A 14,558-nucleotide genomic window follows, 5' to 3' on the forward strand; every position below is an offset into this window, starting at 1 on the left:
CTAAATATTCCAAATTTACAACTGTTCTACGAATTTTATTATTAGAACTATTGAATTTACTTATCAGGTAATCAGTAAATTATGTAACATATTGTTATTATTATTATATTGTGGTACTTTATTAAATAAGTTAAATATTATTAGGTAATCATTGTTGTACTTTTATACTTTTATATTAATAAATATAGGTACTAGTTTTTTTAGTAATCATATAATAATAAATTAATTATGTAATTGTATAAAACAATAATATTACAACTTTTGAAAACCATATGAAATAGGTAGAAATAAAAATGTGTAATAGGAAAATATTGAAAATATAGCGTGTTAAAAATTTAGTTATAATTATATAATAAGTTACCAGTGGCGTAATTTGGCCATGTTGGGGGGGGATAACATTTTACCTTTACGACCCCCCCCCCCCCATAAAAAAAATAAAAAGTATTTATTATAAGCACCTTTCAGAATTCAGAGCAATATATTTATGTACACATGAGACATGGAATAAATTCCACATTCTTTTTCCAGGGATTTATTTTCCGAACACCTATTCAGGGACTTATGTGTATCGTTAAAAATATCGAATAATGCCCTTTAAAAAATTAATTTACGAGATTCATCTACGATTTGCAGAAACTCTAAAAAAAAAATTTCAAGGATTGCACGAGTACCTAATCAAAATATTTTCATGGATTAATTTTATTTAAAAACATGATTACCTCAAATTGGCTTAGTACAATACCTAAGTGTATTTATATATTATTTATAATAACAATTTTTTTTTGTAATATCACTAGAAATGAATTGAGAATTAAAGACCCTCCCAACCCTCAGAAAAAAGAAAACGATGTCCTAAAATCGTTTAACCGTCTAATGTGTCGAAAAACTAAAAAAGGAAGTTGTTAGAATAATATACCTACTTGAAACACGTATTTTGTATTTTCGATCTTGGATGGCATCTCGTTTAGAATTTCGGGGAAAAAAATGCAATCGCAACGAAATCCGACTGGCGAACACTGACAATTTTGTCGTATTTGTCGAATTTGACTAATATTATTATCAACATTGTTCATTTGTTCCAGCAGTAGGGACCTGCATGGTAGTGTTATACCTCAATACTATAGTACATTCTCGGTGAGAATAATTGTTGTATTATTATTATACCAATATACCATTTATATCTCAATACTATACTATAAAAGTATAAAGTACATTCTTGGTTTAAATCTGTAGGTATGGTAGTTGAAACCGCGATGAGGTGTACATCATCGTTTTTGTAATCGAATTCTTTCTTCCAAGTTTCAACAGCGTATAAGTTTTCATCGAAACAATTCCATATATAACCACGTTCATTCGAGAGAAATATCGAATACTTGGTAATAATTATTAATTACTCGCCAAGATCAAAACTGGAAATTTGAAAATAATTACAAATAGGCACGAAAATAAATAATCAACGATAACACGAAATATGACGTTTTTCCTCTTACCTAATAACTGTCCCTAGTAACTAGTAAGTATTATCGACTGAGGTCGAGGTGTCGACTGCAGTCGATGGATGTATCAGGTTAACGATAGGTAGGTATTCATATTATTTTTATTATATTTTTACTGACTGTTGTCAGTTTTAACAACAAAACATTTTCGGGTTAACGAATATCTGTATTCTGTAGAATAGAATCGCTTTTATCGACAAAAATGTTCGATAAGAGAATTTTCGTTAGCTTTACGCAGCGGTTCGCAAGCTTTTTTTCCGCAGTGCTCTTTTTTGGACTAAATATTATAGACTCCATGTCCTGCTGTGAATACCTACCACGAGAATGAGGACACTCATAAAAAACGAATTTTTTAATAAAAAATGCCATACATTTTAAATTATTGATTTTGAGCCGCAAACCGCGATGCCCTCAGAAAGTGCTTGCTGTGCACAGTTTGGGAATAGCTGGCTCAACGAATCGAAAGTTGTCTGTAATGGAAAAACACAGTACACACACGCTTGTTTTAAACATTTTGAAAAACGCGAAATTTCTATTTCGTTTCAATTTTGTCGTCTATGTGTGGGCCTAGCATCATATTATGTCACCTTAAATAAAGTGGTCCTACGGGAGGGGGGATGGGTAGATCGCCCCCCCCCCTTGGTTAAATATAAAATATAAAATTATTACATGCAAAAAATTTTTTTAGGACTTCTATTTTTGATCACTTATTGTATTTAATGTGAAAAATATTTCGCCCCCCCCCCCCTTGGAATTGGTCAAGGACCGCCACTGCTTAAATACCGAATAACATAATGTGTAGCTTACATGAATATTTCATATTATTATAAATGAATAATAAATAATAATAATTTTACTGTCGCGATAAAACATGTCAGACAGCTGGTGTGAGGAGTGACGGTAACAAACTGAAATATATCGCAGGAGCCCGCGCATAATAATATCACATACTTAGGTATTACATTGAACAATTTTACGACGAAATAAATTCAAAAGTGTTCGCAAGTTAATGAAAATAATTAACCAATAACTCGAGTTAAATTCAGTTAAGAGGAATTACCTCATGATCGTTAAGTTCAGAGTTAACAGTTAACAAATTAAAAATTTAACTCGACACCTATGTCAAAAGTTAATATGGAAAAAAATATGTTCAATTCAGTCAAAAAAAGTTTATCTATTTTTTTAAATTAGTATGTAAATCACATAAGGAGTGATTGAGTCACTGAGTGTATCTAATCTGGGCGTCACGCGTTTGGGCGAATTTTTAAAAATTGCAATGTGTTTGGGCAATATAGCATAATGCGTTTGGGCGAGTGATTTTAAAACATTATAATGCGTCTGGGCGACCATTTTTTTATTATTTATTTTGAATACCCTCTGGGACGCTGTATTTTATAAATCCATTTTACCTCTTATTTTGACAGACTTGGGACTTTCCATGAATTCCACGGGTATGATTAAAAATGGATTGTTTATTTATGTGTGTGCGTGAGAAATTAAAAATTGAAATGATTTAGATTTTTTATAAATGAAGTTAAAATATAATTAAAATTGAAAAAACATATTTGTTTTTTGTTTTATCATAATATAATCATAACAATTTTATCTTTTATATTGTGTCGCACCGTCCGCACTGCACGTCAATCACTTGTTTAATAATATTGAATCCTCAGTACTACTTCGCTCACTAATTATGTGTGCAATCTAAAGATTTAAAGGATAAACAAAATACGAAAAATAATAATCCCGATCACAAAATTCAGGAATAAAAAAAAATATTGTTTCGCCCAAACACATTACTTTTTTTTTTTATTTGAATTAAGCCTCGGCAACTATGGCCATTGGCAACAATGGGTTTAACTCTAAATTATTTACAATAAGTTGCATATTAAATTCTATTAATAAGGTTAGACTTAGTAATAAAGGTTATTACATTACTTTTATTATACAGGTAAAAAGGCAATTCGCCCAAACGCAAACCGCCCATCTAATCTAATATATAAAAATATACCTACAAAATAATATTATCAAGAAACAGGACAGAAATGTTTGTGTTGTTATACTTATTATAATAGTATTGAATTAGTTTTATGTTTTATTTTATGTTAATATTTACGTATAAAAGCAAAAAGTTTCAAAAATATGTTTTTTAACTCGATGGATTATTTTTAAATCAACTGAGAAAAGCTGAATTATTTCAACTGTTAATTAAACCAGTAAGTTCACGAGCTAAAAAAAAAATTAACTTTTTGCCTTCATTTTAAGTTTTGACTAGTTAAAATTTAAAATGTCCACCTATGGAAATAATCTATTTTTTCGTGTAAAAATTATAATTCAAATATATTCTGTGTTATCATCCGTGTAACGACTCAACCAATAGAAAGCTGTGAATTGGATACGTTTACGGTGGGTAGGGTGAGAGGGCATGGCTATCATATTCATTAAAATATTTCCATCGTATCTTTGTTTTTCATACTATATCAATAATTATTATCATTGTAGAGGTATTTTATTATTGCAAATTGCAATATATTAAGTCATTACGTAATTTAATAATTCTTATAAATACAAATTAATTTTAATTATTATAAATATCTTATTGTTTGACATTCGCGCTCGTTAGTTTCGAAAGTGTTTCGATTAGAAAATCGCTCCGTAATACATAAGTAAGTATGATATTGTAAACATTCCATGTGACATTTTTTATATGTTTTCAATCATTAGATCTTAAAATATTAGGTAGGTACTGTTGTATTGCGTTCATTCGAATAATTTTGATCGCTTACTGCTTACGGGGTTCATTTAATTGTATTAAGTAGGTATTTAAAAAAGTGTTGTTTGGTGGGTATTAATTTAAACCGTCGTTTGAAAAAATACGCAGTTTATTATCACCGTATTTAAAGTCATAAATTTATGTCCAATGTAATTTATCAAACTTAAAAATTTTTAATACAGCTTACTGCGCTTGGCTATAAAAAACGGGTCGGTGGCTTTAGAGTGCATGTATCGAGAGGATTAAAGTGCATCTGTCCATCGTGCTTACTATCTGTTTTGTAGAAATATTATAATAAATTCACAGTAGTTAGGTATAATAGACAACTGCACGAGTAGTGACAAAAATTCAAATCTAAAATTGTATTTGTTCACACATCATTATATTATATTGTTCTGACGAGCCCACCAAATTTGAAAGTGAATATCACAGGATGTTCCTTGACTGTTGCGATAGTCGCCACTGAAAAAAAGAAGTGATCATTCAATTTGTTGGTACGAACACTAGTGGTGATAAATACCTTCCATTGTGGCATTGTTTATATTAATGTAATCTATACAGGTCTGGTTTGGTAAAAATGTCTGGACTTTGTGTTAAATGTTTTTGCGGCTGGGTATTAGGTGTTTCTCAGATACAATCTGTTTTCGAGGCTTTCTATGAATCAGAATCATTAGATGAATGCAATATGAACTATGCATCCGATCATTTATTTTTCCAAAACAGAGCCACAGCACAGCTCGAACAACCTTCAAGCTGGCCCCATATATACATAAACTAAACAGTTAATTTTATTTTTGTATTTACTTTAATTAAAGTTACACCTGTATGTGTTTCCTTCTTTTTGATAATTCATAACATGGTCAATTTAATATTCTGAGGAATTCATTTTATTCAATTGTTTTAATAAAACAATGAATTGGTTGGTTTTTTTGGGTGTGCTGCTCTGAATGACAATTATTCTCTCGTGCTGAATATCATTCAATTATTTTCTAGTACAATTGTCATGCACAGTTAAGTTGAACTTCTTAAACTGCCTCTTATAAAATAAGTCTTAGGATTGCATAAAACTATTTGGGAGATATTACAGTAAATTAAATAAATAAAAATTTTTGCAATTATTATCTTAGCTTTGTAGCTAAGTGTGCATGATCAGCATTTTTTTAAATGGTACATTTCTTTTAAGTATTTAACACTACTCACTTAAAATGTATTTCAATAAAATAAGTATAAATACAAATAATACAATGAATAAACTAAATTTACTAAGTACAAAAATATAGTATTATCAATCCTTACAATTATAATAAGTAATATTAAATAATGATATTAAAAACATTTCGAAAGTATATTATGTTAACCAGTGGCGTGGTGAAGAGCAGTCGTTCCTCCAAATTTTGGGTGGGTGGGTATTACAATTGATCATATATGCATATACTAGAAGTAATAATGTAACTATATCCTACTATGATATAAATAAGCAACAAGATAATCTGATTTTTTGTGTATTTGATAAAATATTGGGTGGTTGGGTACCTAGACTAAAATCTTTGCTCCTTGTGTTAAAATAGCTTGCCTCGCCACTGAATTGTTAACTATAAAATGGTTATAAAATCGTAGTTTGACTTAGGTACTTTTTCAAACATTTATATTTATAAAATAGTATTTTCATAATTAAACATGAGATATATTACTAAACAATAATTAAATTACTTGAACATACTTACTGTACCATAGGCACTTAAGAGTTAACTACACTACATAACATGCAATAAGAGTATAGTACTAATAATGTTTGCAATTAATGTAATTTATACCAAGCATCAATGAAAATGCATGTAATCATTTATGTTATTTTTAATTAATCTATTCATTTATGTAAATAAAAATGTATTTAATATATAAGTTATTTTACTATTATTATTGGTACCCTCAGAAATTGTTATATGAATGCTTCAGTATTATTATAATTTAAACAAACTATATTTTATTATTTTTAAGGCAAATATCTTCCTTTCGGTCGCCCATGGGCTATTAGAGAAAATATGTCATTCTTAATCATATTATTTAAATAAAACTTGAGTATTAGCCTTTACTTGCAAGGCCAGCTCAAGTTTAAATTGTGCACTAAGCAAAATCAAATTTGGCCACTCCTAAAATAATAATATCATTGTTTTGAAGTACCACCGTAGGTGTGGGTCTATGTTGACAACCCTCTAGCCGGGCTTGTTTACCTGTAATCCACCTGCTTATTTGGTCTATGTTTTACATTTAAAAATATTATAGTTGTACTGTGCTTAAAAATTTGAGTTTTCAGCCAACTAGGTCAACAGCTTTTATTTGTTCTATAGTACTTATATTAACTAGTTGATGTTTTGACAGACAAATTACTTTCAAAAAATACTGATTGCATTATCCACTGCACTTTTGTGAATACGCATTAAACGATTCAATATATAACTAATTTCAACTAATGGGTTCACTTTCCAGCAAAAGAATACCCTCACCAACTCAAGTGATGGCTGCTACACAGTTTGTTAAGGATGCCATTGCGCACGATCCTATTGTTATATTCTCGAAATCAGACTGTGGCTACTGTCAGATGGCTAAAGAAGTAAGTGTTTAAATATTTATCTACATAATACATAGATAATTTACAACTTGTTTGAATTATAAAATTTGCAAGTGTTTTGACAAACTGAAAGCTACCTACAAATCGATTGATTTAGATAAGAGAGAAGATATGGATGACATTCAAGATGCTTTAGAAGGAATTACTGGCGCTCGTTCGGTAAATCTATTGACGTTTAATAATTGGCATATAATTCACTATCACATTTATTATGTTTATAGGTGCCACGTGTATTTGTGAATGGTGTATTTATTGGTGGTGGCTCAGACGTAAAAAAGATGTCCCAAAATGGCAAGTTGGAAGAGCTCCTTAAAAAATAACCATTTACTACAACTACAATGAACATACTTGAATTAGAAATAACTTTTTAGTCCAAATGAATATGTATACTTTTTTCCAAAAATGTTTTATTTCAAAATACTTCATTATATATAAAAAAAATACTTAATTATTATTTGTACTAGTTTTTTTCAATTTTAATAAATATTGTCAAGTATAAAAAAAAAATGCATCAAATTAATTTATTATCAAGTAATAATAGTTAAGATAGAACATGAATTAGTCAATTACAAAGTTTTTATAACAAATTTTGTGGATTTCCGCCATCATTTGGTGGAGAGACATCATTATGAATGGCAGCCAACATTGACTCAATATCCAAATGGTCTGTTCCAGTTTCACCGCCTCCAATCGCCATGTCACCTATATCAACGTTTGTGACAGAAATTTCGTGGGTAACTTGCAAAAGTTGTTCGGCTTGGTCAGACATGTTCTCAGGAATATTCTGTACCTCTTGCACAGGAACTTCAGAGCTTTCATCTGGGATATTGTCATTTAACAACATGTTTAAGTCCGTATTCGAGTTCATAGTACCTTTGTCTTCGGTTAAATGATTAGCATCATCATTGTTTACCACTTGTTGATTCTCTATAGAATTAGATATATTATGTGGTAATGCTGACGCAGTTTCATTTACAGTAGTAACTTCAGTTTCTCTTTCCTAAAAAAAAATAATTTAAGAAGGCATAAGTGAATTTTGGAAATTAGAATTGGTTTTACCTCTGTCGTGGATGGTTGTGGCTGGTTGTGATCCTTATGAATATGCTCCAGGCAATCTGATCTAGTATCAAAAGATGCAGAACATACTTGACATCTGTATAAACGTTTTTTTTGCTGTTGCGGCTGCAATCTGAATGGTTGTTGTTGTTTGTTTTGTACACCCATTAGCTGAAGTGGTGGTTGGTTTTGATGTTGCTGTTGAGGTTGTTGCTGTAAGCATTAAAAAAAAAAGGATATTATAATTAGTAGAATGCAAATTATAATAAATTAGTAGCTAAAAGATATTCATTAAGTTTTTTTTTTATATTTCTTAAGATGTACACTATAACCCTGGCGGAGTTTTAGCCAACTTAATTCCAGAGGTCGAACTCTCAACAAATTTATCCTCGATCACTACCTAAAAATAATATCTCCTCCTTACCCTATATATTGGCTCTCCATGCCAAAAATTATCCAGACGTTCTGGACTTTAATCACTACGCTCCCTAGTCAAATAAAGTACAATATTACCAATTTCTAAGACTTCTCTTCAGACATACCAATATTACCTTAAACAACACTAACTCCTACAAAAAACTACTTAAACATCACTCAAGGCAAAACAAATTGGAAAAAATTTAGCCAAACCATAGAAAAAGCTATCACTCTCGACATCCACTTAAAAAACCTATCTGACTTGGATACTGTGGTACATTCTTTTTCAAATAGATTGGTTCAGTTTATGGTAAATTAAAATTAACAAAAAAAATCCACTGACACCACCTTTACCCCTCAGGCCTACAACAAATCCATCAATTTACATAAATAACAAAATTATTCCAATGGACGAATTCGTTAAATATTTAGGTCTCCTTCATCACAAAAGACCAACTTGGACTAATCACATCAAAGCTAAAAGAACTTTGCTTAATCTTAGGTTTTCAAATTAAGACCACTTTTCCGATCCAAAACCTTTCTTACCAATAAATATTACACCTTGCAATAACATATACACAATATCTCTTTGTGTCCTCTTCTCTAATGCTCCCTGGTACGTCAGCAACCTCACCTTACATCAAGACCTCAATATACCATCAATATTCTCCTTGCCTTTCATCAATATAACAAATTTCATAAAAACTCTAACCATTCAAACCTGCTCATATCTAAACTATCTTCTTGTACATTCCCTAATAATACTAATGTATTAATGTATTATTTATTTACGACTTTCTAAACCTATTCAAGTAATTTCTGAATCTCCCAAGGGGGACTTCTATCAGCAGACCTATTTGCTTTATATTTAAAATGATTTTATACAAAAAAACGGTAACATGGAATTATATGCTGACGATATGAAATTAATAATGCACCTAAATCAATTTGATGATTGCCATACACTACAACACTACAACATTGATATTCTCTCATATTGGTGCACATTTGTAATTAAATTCTATACATTCAAAAGAAAAATACATTATTTCCACTTCAATTATAATATTAACGGTTTTCCAACTATTGAAACACAATCAATATAGGATCTAGAAGTCATTTTAATAGGAAAATATATTTTAAAGAACACGTAATTTATATCACAAAAAAAAGCTAAACAAATGTTAGGATTAGTAAAAAGACACTCAAAAGAGTTAAATTCTACAATAATCAAGATCTTATATACTTCTTTAATACGTTCATATCTAGAATAGTATGGAACCCCCTGTTTAGTATAGATTCTCAAACTTTGAAAAAGTACAAGATCAATTTAGTAGGCAAATGAAGATTGTTTAATCTGAAACAGATTCTAATCACACTCAAAATACTACCTTGATACCGTTAAAAATTAGAAGAACCTTTAACAACCTTGTATTCTTTTATAAGTTTACATGGTTTAATAGACGCACCTAATATCTTAGAACAGTTTAATTTCTGTGAACCAACAAGAACTACAAGACTTCAACAACTTTTACATGTCCCTACATTAAAAAGTAATAGAATGCAAAATTCTATCATTAATCGAATCTCAAGCAAAGTAAATAACATTTAAACAGAAATTGATGAATTTCATCTCACTTTAAATCAACACAAAAATTAAGTACATGCATTTCTATTATAAAAAATATACTCTCACCTATACCTACACAATTATCAACACTATATATTTTCATATTAATATTATTTTTTTATTTAATAATTAGTGCATCATATTATAATTTTTTTATATATCAACGGGTATATAAATGTATTATTACCAATAATTATGATCATATATATCCTGTATTATTATATTACCAAATAAGGTTACTTATTATTGTCATACTGTACATGAGCTATACAGTATAAGTTATATAAGAAAAGTGACAATGATGTAATCTCACATTCAATCTTTGTTAGTGTTGTGATGACCACCTGTTACCACAGTAGGTACATATTTTTAAAGAACAAAGATTAACCAAAATAAAAATTAACTAGTTGATGGTTGATCTGTAAGAACCATCAGCTAAAAGAAAAAAATATTGAGAAGTAGTTACACAAATAAAGAATATTTCACATTAGCTCAATAGTAGTGATTAGGACTGCGCAGGTATTTTATGTCATCAATTGTTTTCAAACTATATAAATAGTTGATATAATTGAAATTCGATTAATCGTTTTTTTTCTCATAAATAATCGAATAATTGAAAATTAATTTTAACTGAGATTTATTTATAAATATTTTACGAATATACCTTTTAACATAAAAATATAAAATTTTCTCATCACCAATCTCACAAATCATTGGTTATTGAAATTATATTTATAATATAAATAATATGATGAGCAAGTGTTGTGTTCATTTTTAAAATCAGATTGAATTATTATTGATAAACCGTCATATATATAAATATATTGTTATTTTTCTCACAAATGTTGTATTGAATGGACAAACATTTTTTTTTTTTCAACCGAACACAAAACAAAATTTAAATATATAACGTTGAAGATGTCTAAAAGACAGAAAAAACTGGGTTTTTGTTTAGGATATGACCTAAAAATGCTGTAACACAGATAAAAGTTTTTCCCAATTGGTTGTGGAATTTTGATATTTCCTCTATAAAAGCAGAGGGAGTATAGTTGTACATTTGTAAAATTCTATTAGAAATAGAGAATACAATTTTAAGATGTTAACTATAAATTGAGTAAATAAATGTTAGTTAATTTAACAGTTTTTTACTAACTGAAATATAATTTATATATTTCATTACCTGAGTTACTGTTTTTGTCACAGTTTGGTTTGATCTTTCATTTTCTTTTCTTTTCATATGAGAACGCATATGGAAACTGAAATATAAATACAAATAAAATAAATAAAAGACTTGTACTGTAAAAATATTATTCATGAACATACCGAACATGACCAAGGTCTTTAGATTGGAATGAACAAAAACCACATTTGTATATTTTTATTTTTGAAGAGTCTTGTCTTGTTCGCGGCGATGAAGCAGATGAAGCATTACTTCCACTAGCACTAGTGGAAGGTTCTCCTCTAACTGTCAAACCACTAGGAACTCTTCTCTGACCTATCTCTAAGTCATCAGTTCTTAAGTTCCCATTGACAACCTAGATAAGACAAAAGAAAAATAATCGATAGTTCAATATTTTATATAAATATAATCATAATAAATGCATACTTCAATTGACTTAACAGGCTGACCAGCAGGCAATAATCCATATTTTTTTTGCACATAAGATAACATTGCATTTTTAACAAGTTTCAAATCATTTTCTAACTTGTCAATATGAATTAGAAGTGATGTGCATCTCTTGCACATAAGATCAGCCGGTGTAACAATTATAACAAATTCCTCTCCCATGAGTTCACAAATCTTGTCTGCGTATGGAACATTACTGTGTGGTGTAATGCTTGAAGATACGCGTGTACGTTCCCCATACAATTTTGCATCACAAACAAAACAAACTGCCATCGTATCTGAAAAAAAGAAAACTGCTCTCGATGAAAGTTAAGAATATAATTTTGGTGCCAATTACTATAAATCTTTTGCCTAGTATATAATGTGAAATATGCTATCAAGTTAGCAATCACGCCAATTGAAAATATGGTTATTTATTTCACATTATTTTTGTTGATACAAGATTAATAATATCTACATTAATACTAGGTAAAAAATAACATAGTTTTAACAATTTTGGAACCCAATATATTATGTTAGTTAACATCAAACACTGTGTCAACAAATTAAATGGTACATAAATATATATAATTTAGTGTAACTTCTTTATACAGGGATTTAATCATTGTGATAATAAATATATCATAAATCTTCTTTTTTTTTTATTAGACTTACATACTAGGCAAAGGTTAAATTAGATTACATGTATTTTATTTTTTAATTTAATCAAATTTTGTGGTAAAAGTTTTTGTTGAAAAAAAAGAAAAATACCAATTTTATAATTTATTTTTCTAAAAACTTTTCAACATTTTATTTTCATTAATCTCACGATTATTATTCTTTTTAGTTTAAAGATAAAAAAGGCAAAAAACTAGTTTTTGTCAGGGTGGCGAGTAGCTTATGGCTAATGGGTATATCCTCATGGGACACCATGTATTCTATACTTGGTTTAGATATTTTAGTATCAGAAAAATAATTGTCATTCTTATTATACATAAACGATGCATTCTTGATATAATAATGAACATATATTTCAACCAAATACAATACACTAAGTACTTTAGTTTTTTTCACATCAAAAAAGACTTAATCACTCAGTGTTACATACATTTGGACGGTAAATAAGAATAACATGCTTTATCAAATTTTTTCTAATCATGAGTAACCCAAAACAAAGAACAGCCTTGCTGTCATCTAGTTGCATTTGAAGTGAAAAATACTAAAATAATATTCTATTATAAAATTTTTATATTGATATTTAATTGGAGGAAGGAGATTAGGTTAAGTCAAGACACGGAACAGGTTTAATTTGACTAAGAACATGGACATCGTCCTAATGGCTAAGCATTCAATAAGTTAATACCAGTCTATAATTAATTTGTTAACCTAGTTTTACAGAAAACAAACATATAGGGTTGCCAAACATTGCTTTATATTATGAACTGTCAATATAATATCAATTAACTCATTGGCTAATAACATCATGCGCAATGAAAACTTGTTGCGTAAATATTTAGCAACACAACTAAGAAATGGAATGGAGAAAATTAATTTAAGTTTGCACTGGGAACTTAACATTAAATTATTATTATGCCAAATTACATCATATACAATAATAATTATGTTAACACATATAATCTACAAATAGTATATCTATAATAATAAGTATAATTTATCATATAAAATAACATACTTAACTAATTAAATAATGTCACTAATTTTATTTGGTTAACTACAATTTTAATTGAAATTTACAAAATGACAACGACACGGGTGCACAAGGTGGTAGAACAGGGTTAAGAAGTACTGATCAATTGAAATTGGGACAAAACATGTTCTATCCAAGCAGCGATGAAGTGTGAAAAAACCAAGCGGACTAAAACCACAGACACTCTGAAGTGATTGATTAATATAATATTAGTCATGGAAAAGTCAACAAAATACAAAGTTCACGAGATTCAGTCACGACAACATGCAACAGGTAAAGCTAACAGACCATTGTCTGTTAGCTTTAACAGTTCATTAACTGTTCAATAGTTATCGATAAGTAAGAGATATCTCAAATAAATTTTCTCAAACCCAGTGCACCCATTGCATAAGAATGTAAGACGATGAATAGAAGTCTACATACATGCTGGCATCCTGAAATTTGTTACTTTTGAATTTTTGAAAAATAAAAAAGTGGACATTCGACGAGTTGAAAAAATGAAAATTACTCAGAAAATATGATTAGTAATGTTCAAATGTGTAATCTTTGTCATCTAGTTTTCCATGCATAACTTAAGATTTAACGCTCCATCACTAGTTGGAATACATCTACTTACGATCAACTTCGTAATATGAAAAAAAAATCGTGTTTTATGAATTAGGTACAGAAAAAGATTAAAATATGCATCAAAACTTGGGCGTGGGAAGAAGATTAAATGCAGTTCACGTACAAGTCGAATCGAAACACGAAAACGTATGTGGGACAGCAATGGTCATAAACAACAAAGAAAACACAAGTACAAAAAAAACACGTTGGGCAGTGGGTTTTGACGTGTTAAGTTCTTAACACCGTCTGTCGGATTAAACAATAAATGTAAATATATAGTGACGTTATATTGAATAATGGATTGAAATAAACGAAAATATTATTATTACTTACCTCAGTAAAAGTGACCATCCGCAAATCGAAAACAAAAAGTATACAGCGGGACGCGACGACGCCGCTGATCCCTTGGCAAATGACGCCGTTTGCAGCGTCGGTCGCCGGGAAAACGAAAACCGTCAGAGGCGGGTAAACTACAACTGCCAAAGCCGGTCGCTAGACGCCGGTTGCAGGTACTCGGTAACCGGTAAGGACGGTTACACACAACGGACGCAACAGCCAACTGCAGAAGTGCCGACAGCGAATTGCGATTGCGAAGGATGCAAGAACGGACGGCGGTCGATGAGTCGATCGATGTCGG

General features: G+C 29.7%; 2 protein-coding genes across 4 annotated transcripts; one reads left to right on the forward strand and one right to left on the reverse strand.

The window, feature by feature from the left end:
- Positions 1-3,968: 3,968 nt before the first annotated feature.
- Positions 3,969-7,405, forward strand: LOC107170825 (glutaredoxin-2, mitochondrial-like). Of its 2 annotated transcripts, none has more exons than XM_015521020.2 (4): positions 3,969-4,162; positions 6,757-6,880; positions 6,953-7,057; positions 7,120-7,405. In XM_015521020.2, exons 2-4 carry the CDS (start codon positions 6,785-6,787, stop codon positions 7,216-7,218), a joined length of 300 nt encoding a protein of 99 aa, XP_015376506.1. In that variant the 5' UTR covers positions 3,969-4,162; positions 6,757-6,784; the 3' UTR covers positions 7,219-7,405. The 2 variants fall into 2 exon arrangements, with proteins under 2 accessions (XP_015376506.1, XP_015376505.2); XM_015521019.2 differs by having other exon boundaries at positions 3,982-4,162; positions 6,649-6,880.
- On the reverse strand, positions 7,395-14,496 carry LOC107165821 (uncharacterized). 2 transcript variants are annotated; one of them, XM_089224250.1, is made up of 6 exons: positions 14,255-14,496; positions 11,608-11,921; positions 11,325-11,536; positions 11,182-11,257; positions 7,958-8,167; positions 7,395-7,898 (listed from the first exon to the last, which is right to left on the reverse strand). In XM_089224250.1, the coding sequence occupies exons 2-6, from the start codon at positions 11,899-11,901 to the stop codon at positions 7,476-7,478; spliced, it is 1,215 nt and encodes a 404-aa protein (XP_089080376.1). In that variant the 5' UTR covers positions 11,902-11,921; positions 14,255-14,496; the 3' UTR covers positions 7,395-7,475. The 2 variants fall into 2 exon arrangements, with proteins under 2 accessions (XP_089080376.1, XP_089080377.1); XM_089224251.1 differs by having other exon boundaries at positions 11,608-11,906; positions 14,255-14,495.
- Positions 14,497-14,558: the final 62 nt, after the last annotated feature.

The sequence above is a fragment of the Diuraphis noxia genome, unplaced genomic scaffold (assembly GCF_037042655.1).
Source record: "Diuraphis noxia isolate RWA-SAM2 unplaced genomic scaffold, SU_Dnox_SAM2 contig0003, whole genome shotgun sequence".
Lineage (NCBI taxonomy): Eukaryota > Metazoa > Arthropoda > Insecta > Hemiptera > Aphididae > Diuraphis > Diuraphis noxia.

Bases quoted from the DNA above. Each gene is read 5' to 3' on its own strand.
- LOC107165821 (XM_089224250.1), bottom strand. From the start codon at position 11,901: ATGGCAGTTTGTTTTGTTTGTGATGCAAAATTGTATGGGGAACGTACA. The intron at 11,537-11,607 runs GTATGCATTTAT...TGTCTTATCTAG, and splicing joins AGCCTGTTAAGTCAATTGAA to GTTGTCAATGGGAACTTAAG. The intron at 11,258-11,324 runs GTATGTTCATGA...TTTATATTTCAG, and splicing joins AAAGACCTTGGTCATGTTCG to TTTCCATATGCGTTCTCATA.
- LOC107170825 (XM_015521019.2), top strand. From the start codon at position 6,740: ATGGGTTCACTTTCCAGCAAAAGAATACCCTCACCAACTCAAGTGATG. The intron at 6,881-6,952 runs GTAAGTGTTTAA...AAAATTTGCAAG, and splicing joins ACTGTCAGATGGCTAAAGAA to TGTTTTGACAAACTGAAAGC. The intron at 7,058-7,119 runs GTAAATCTATTG...TTATGTTTATAG, and splicing joins GAATTACTGGCGCTCGTTCG to GTGCCACGTGTATTTGTGAA.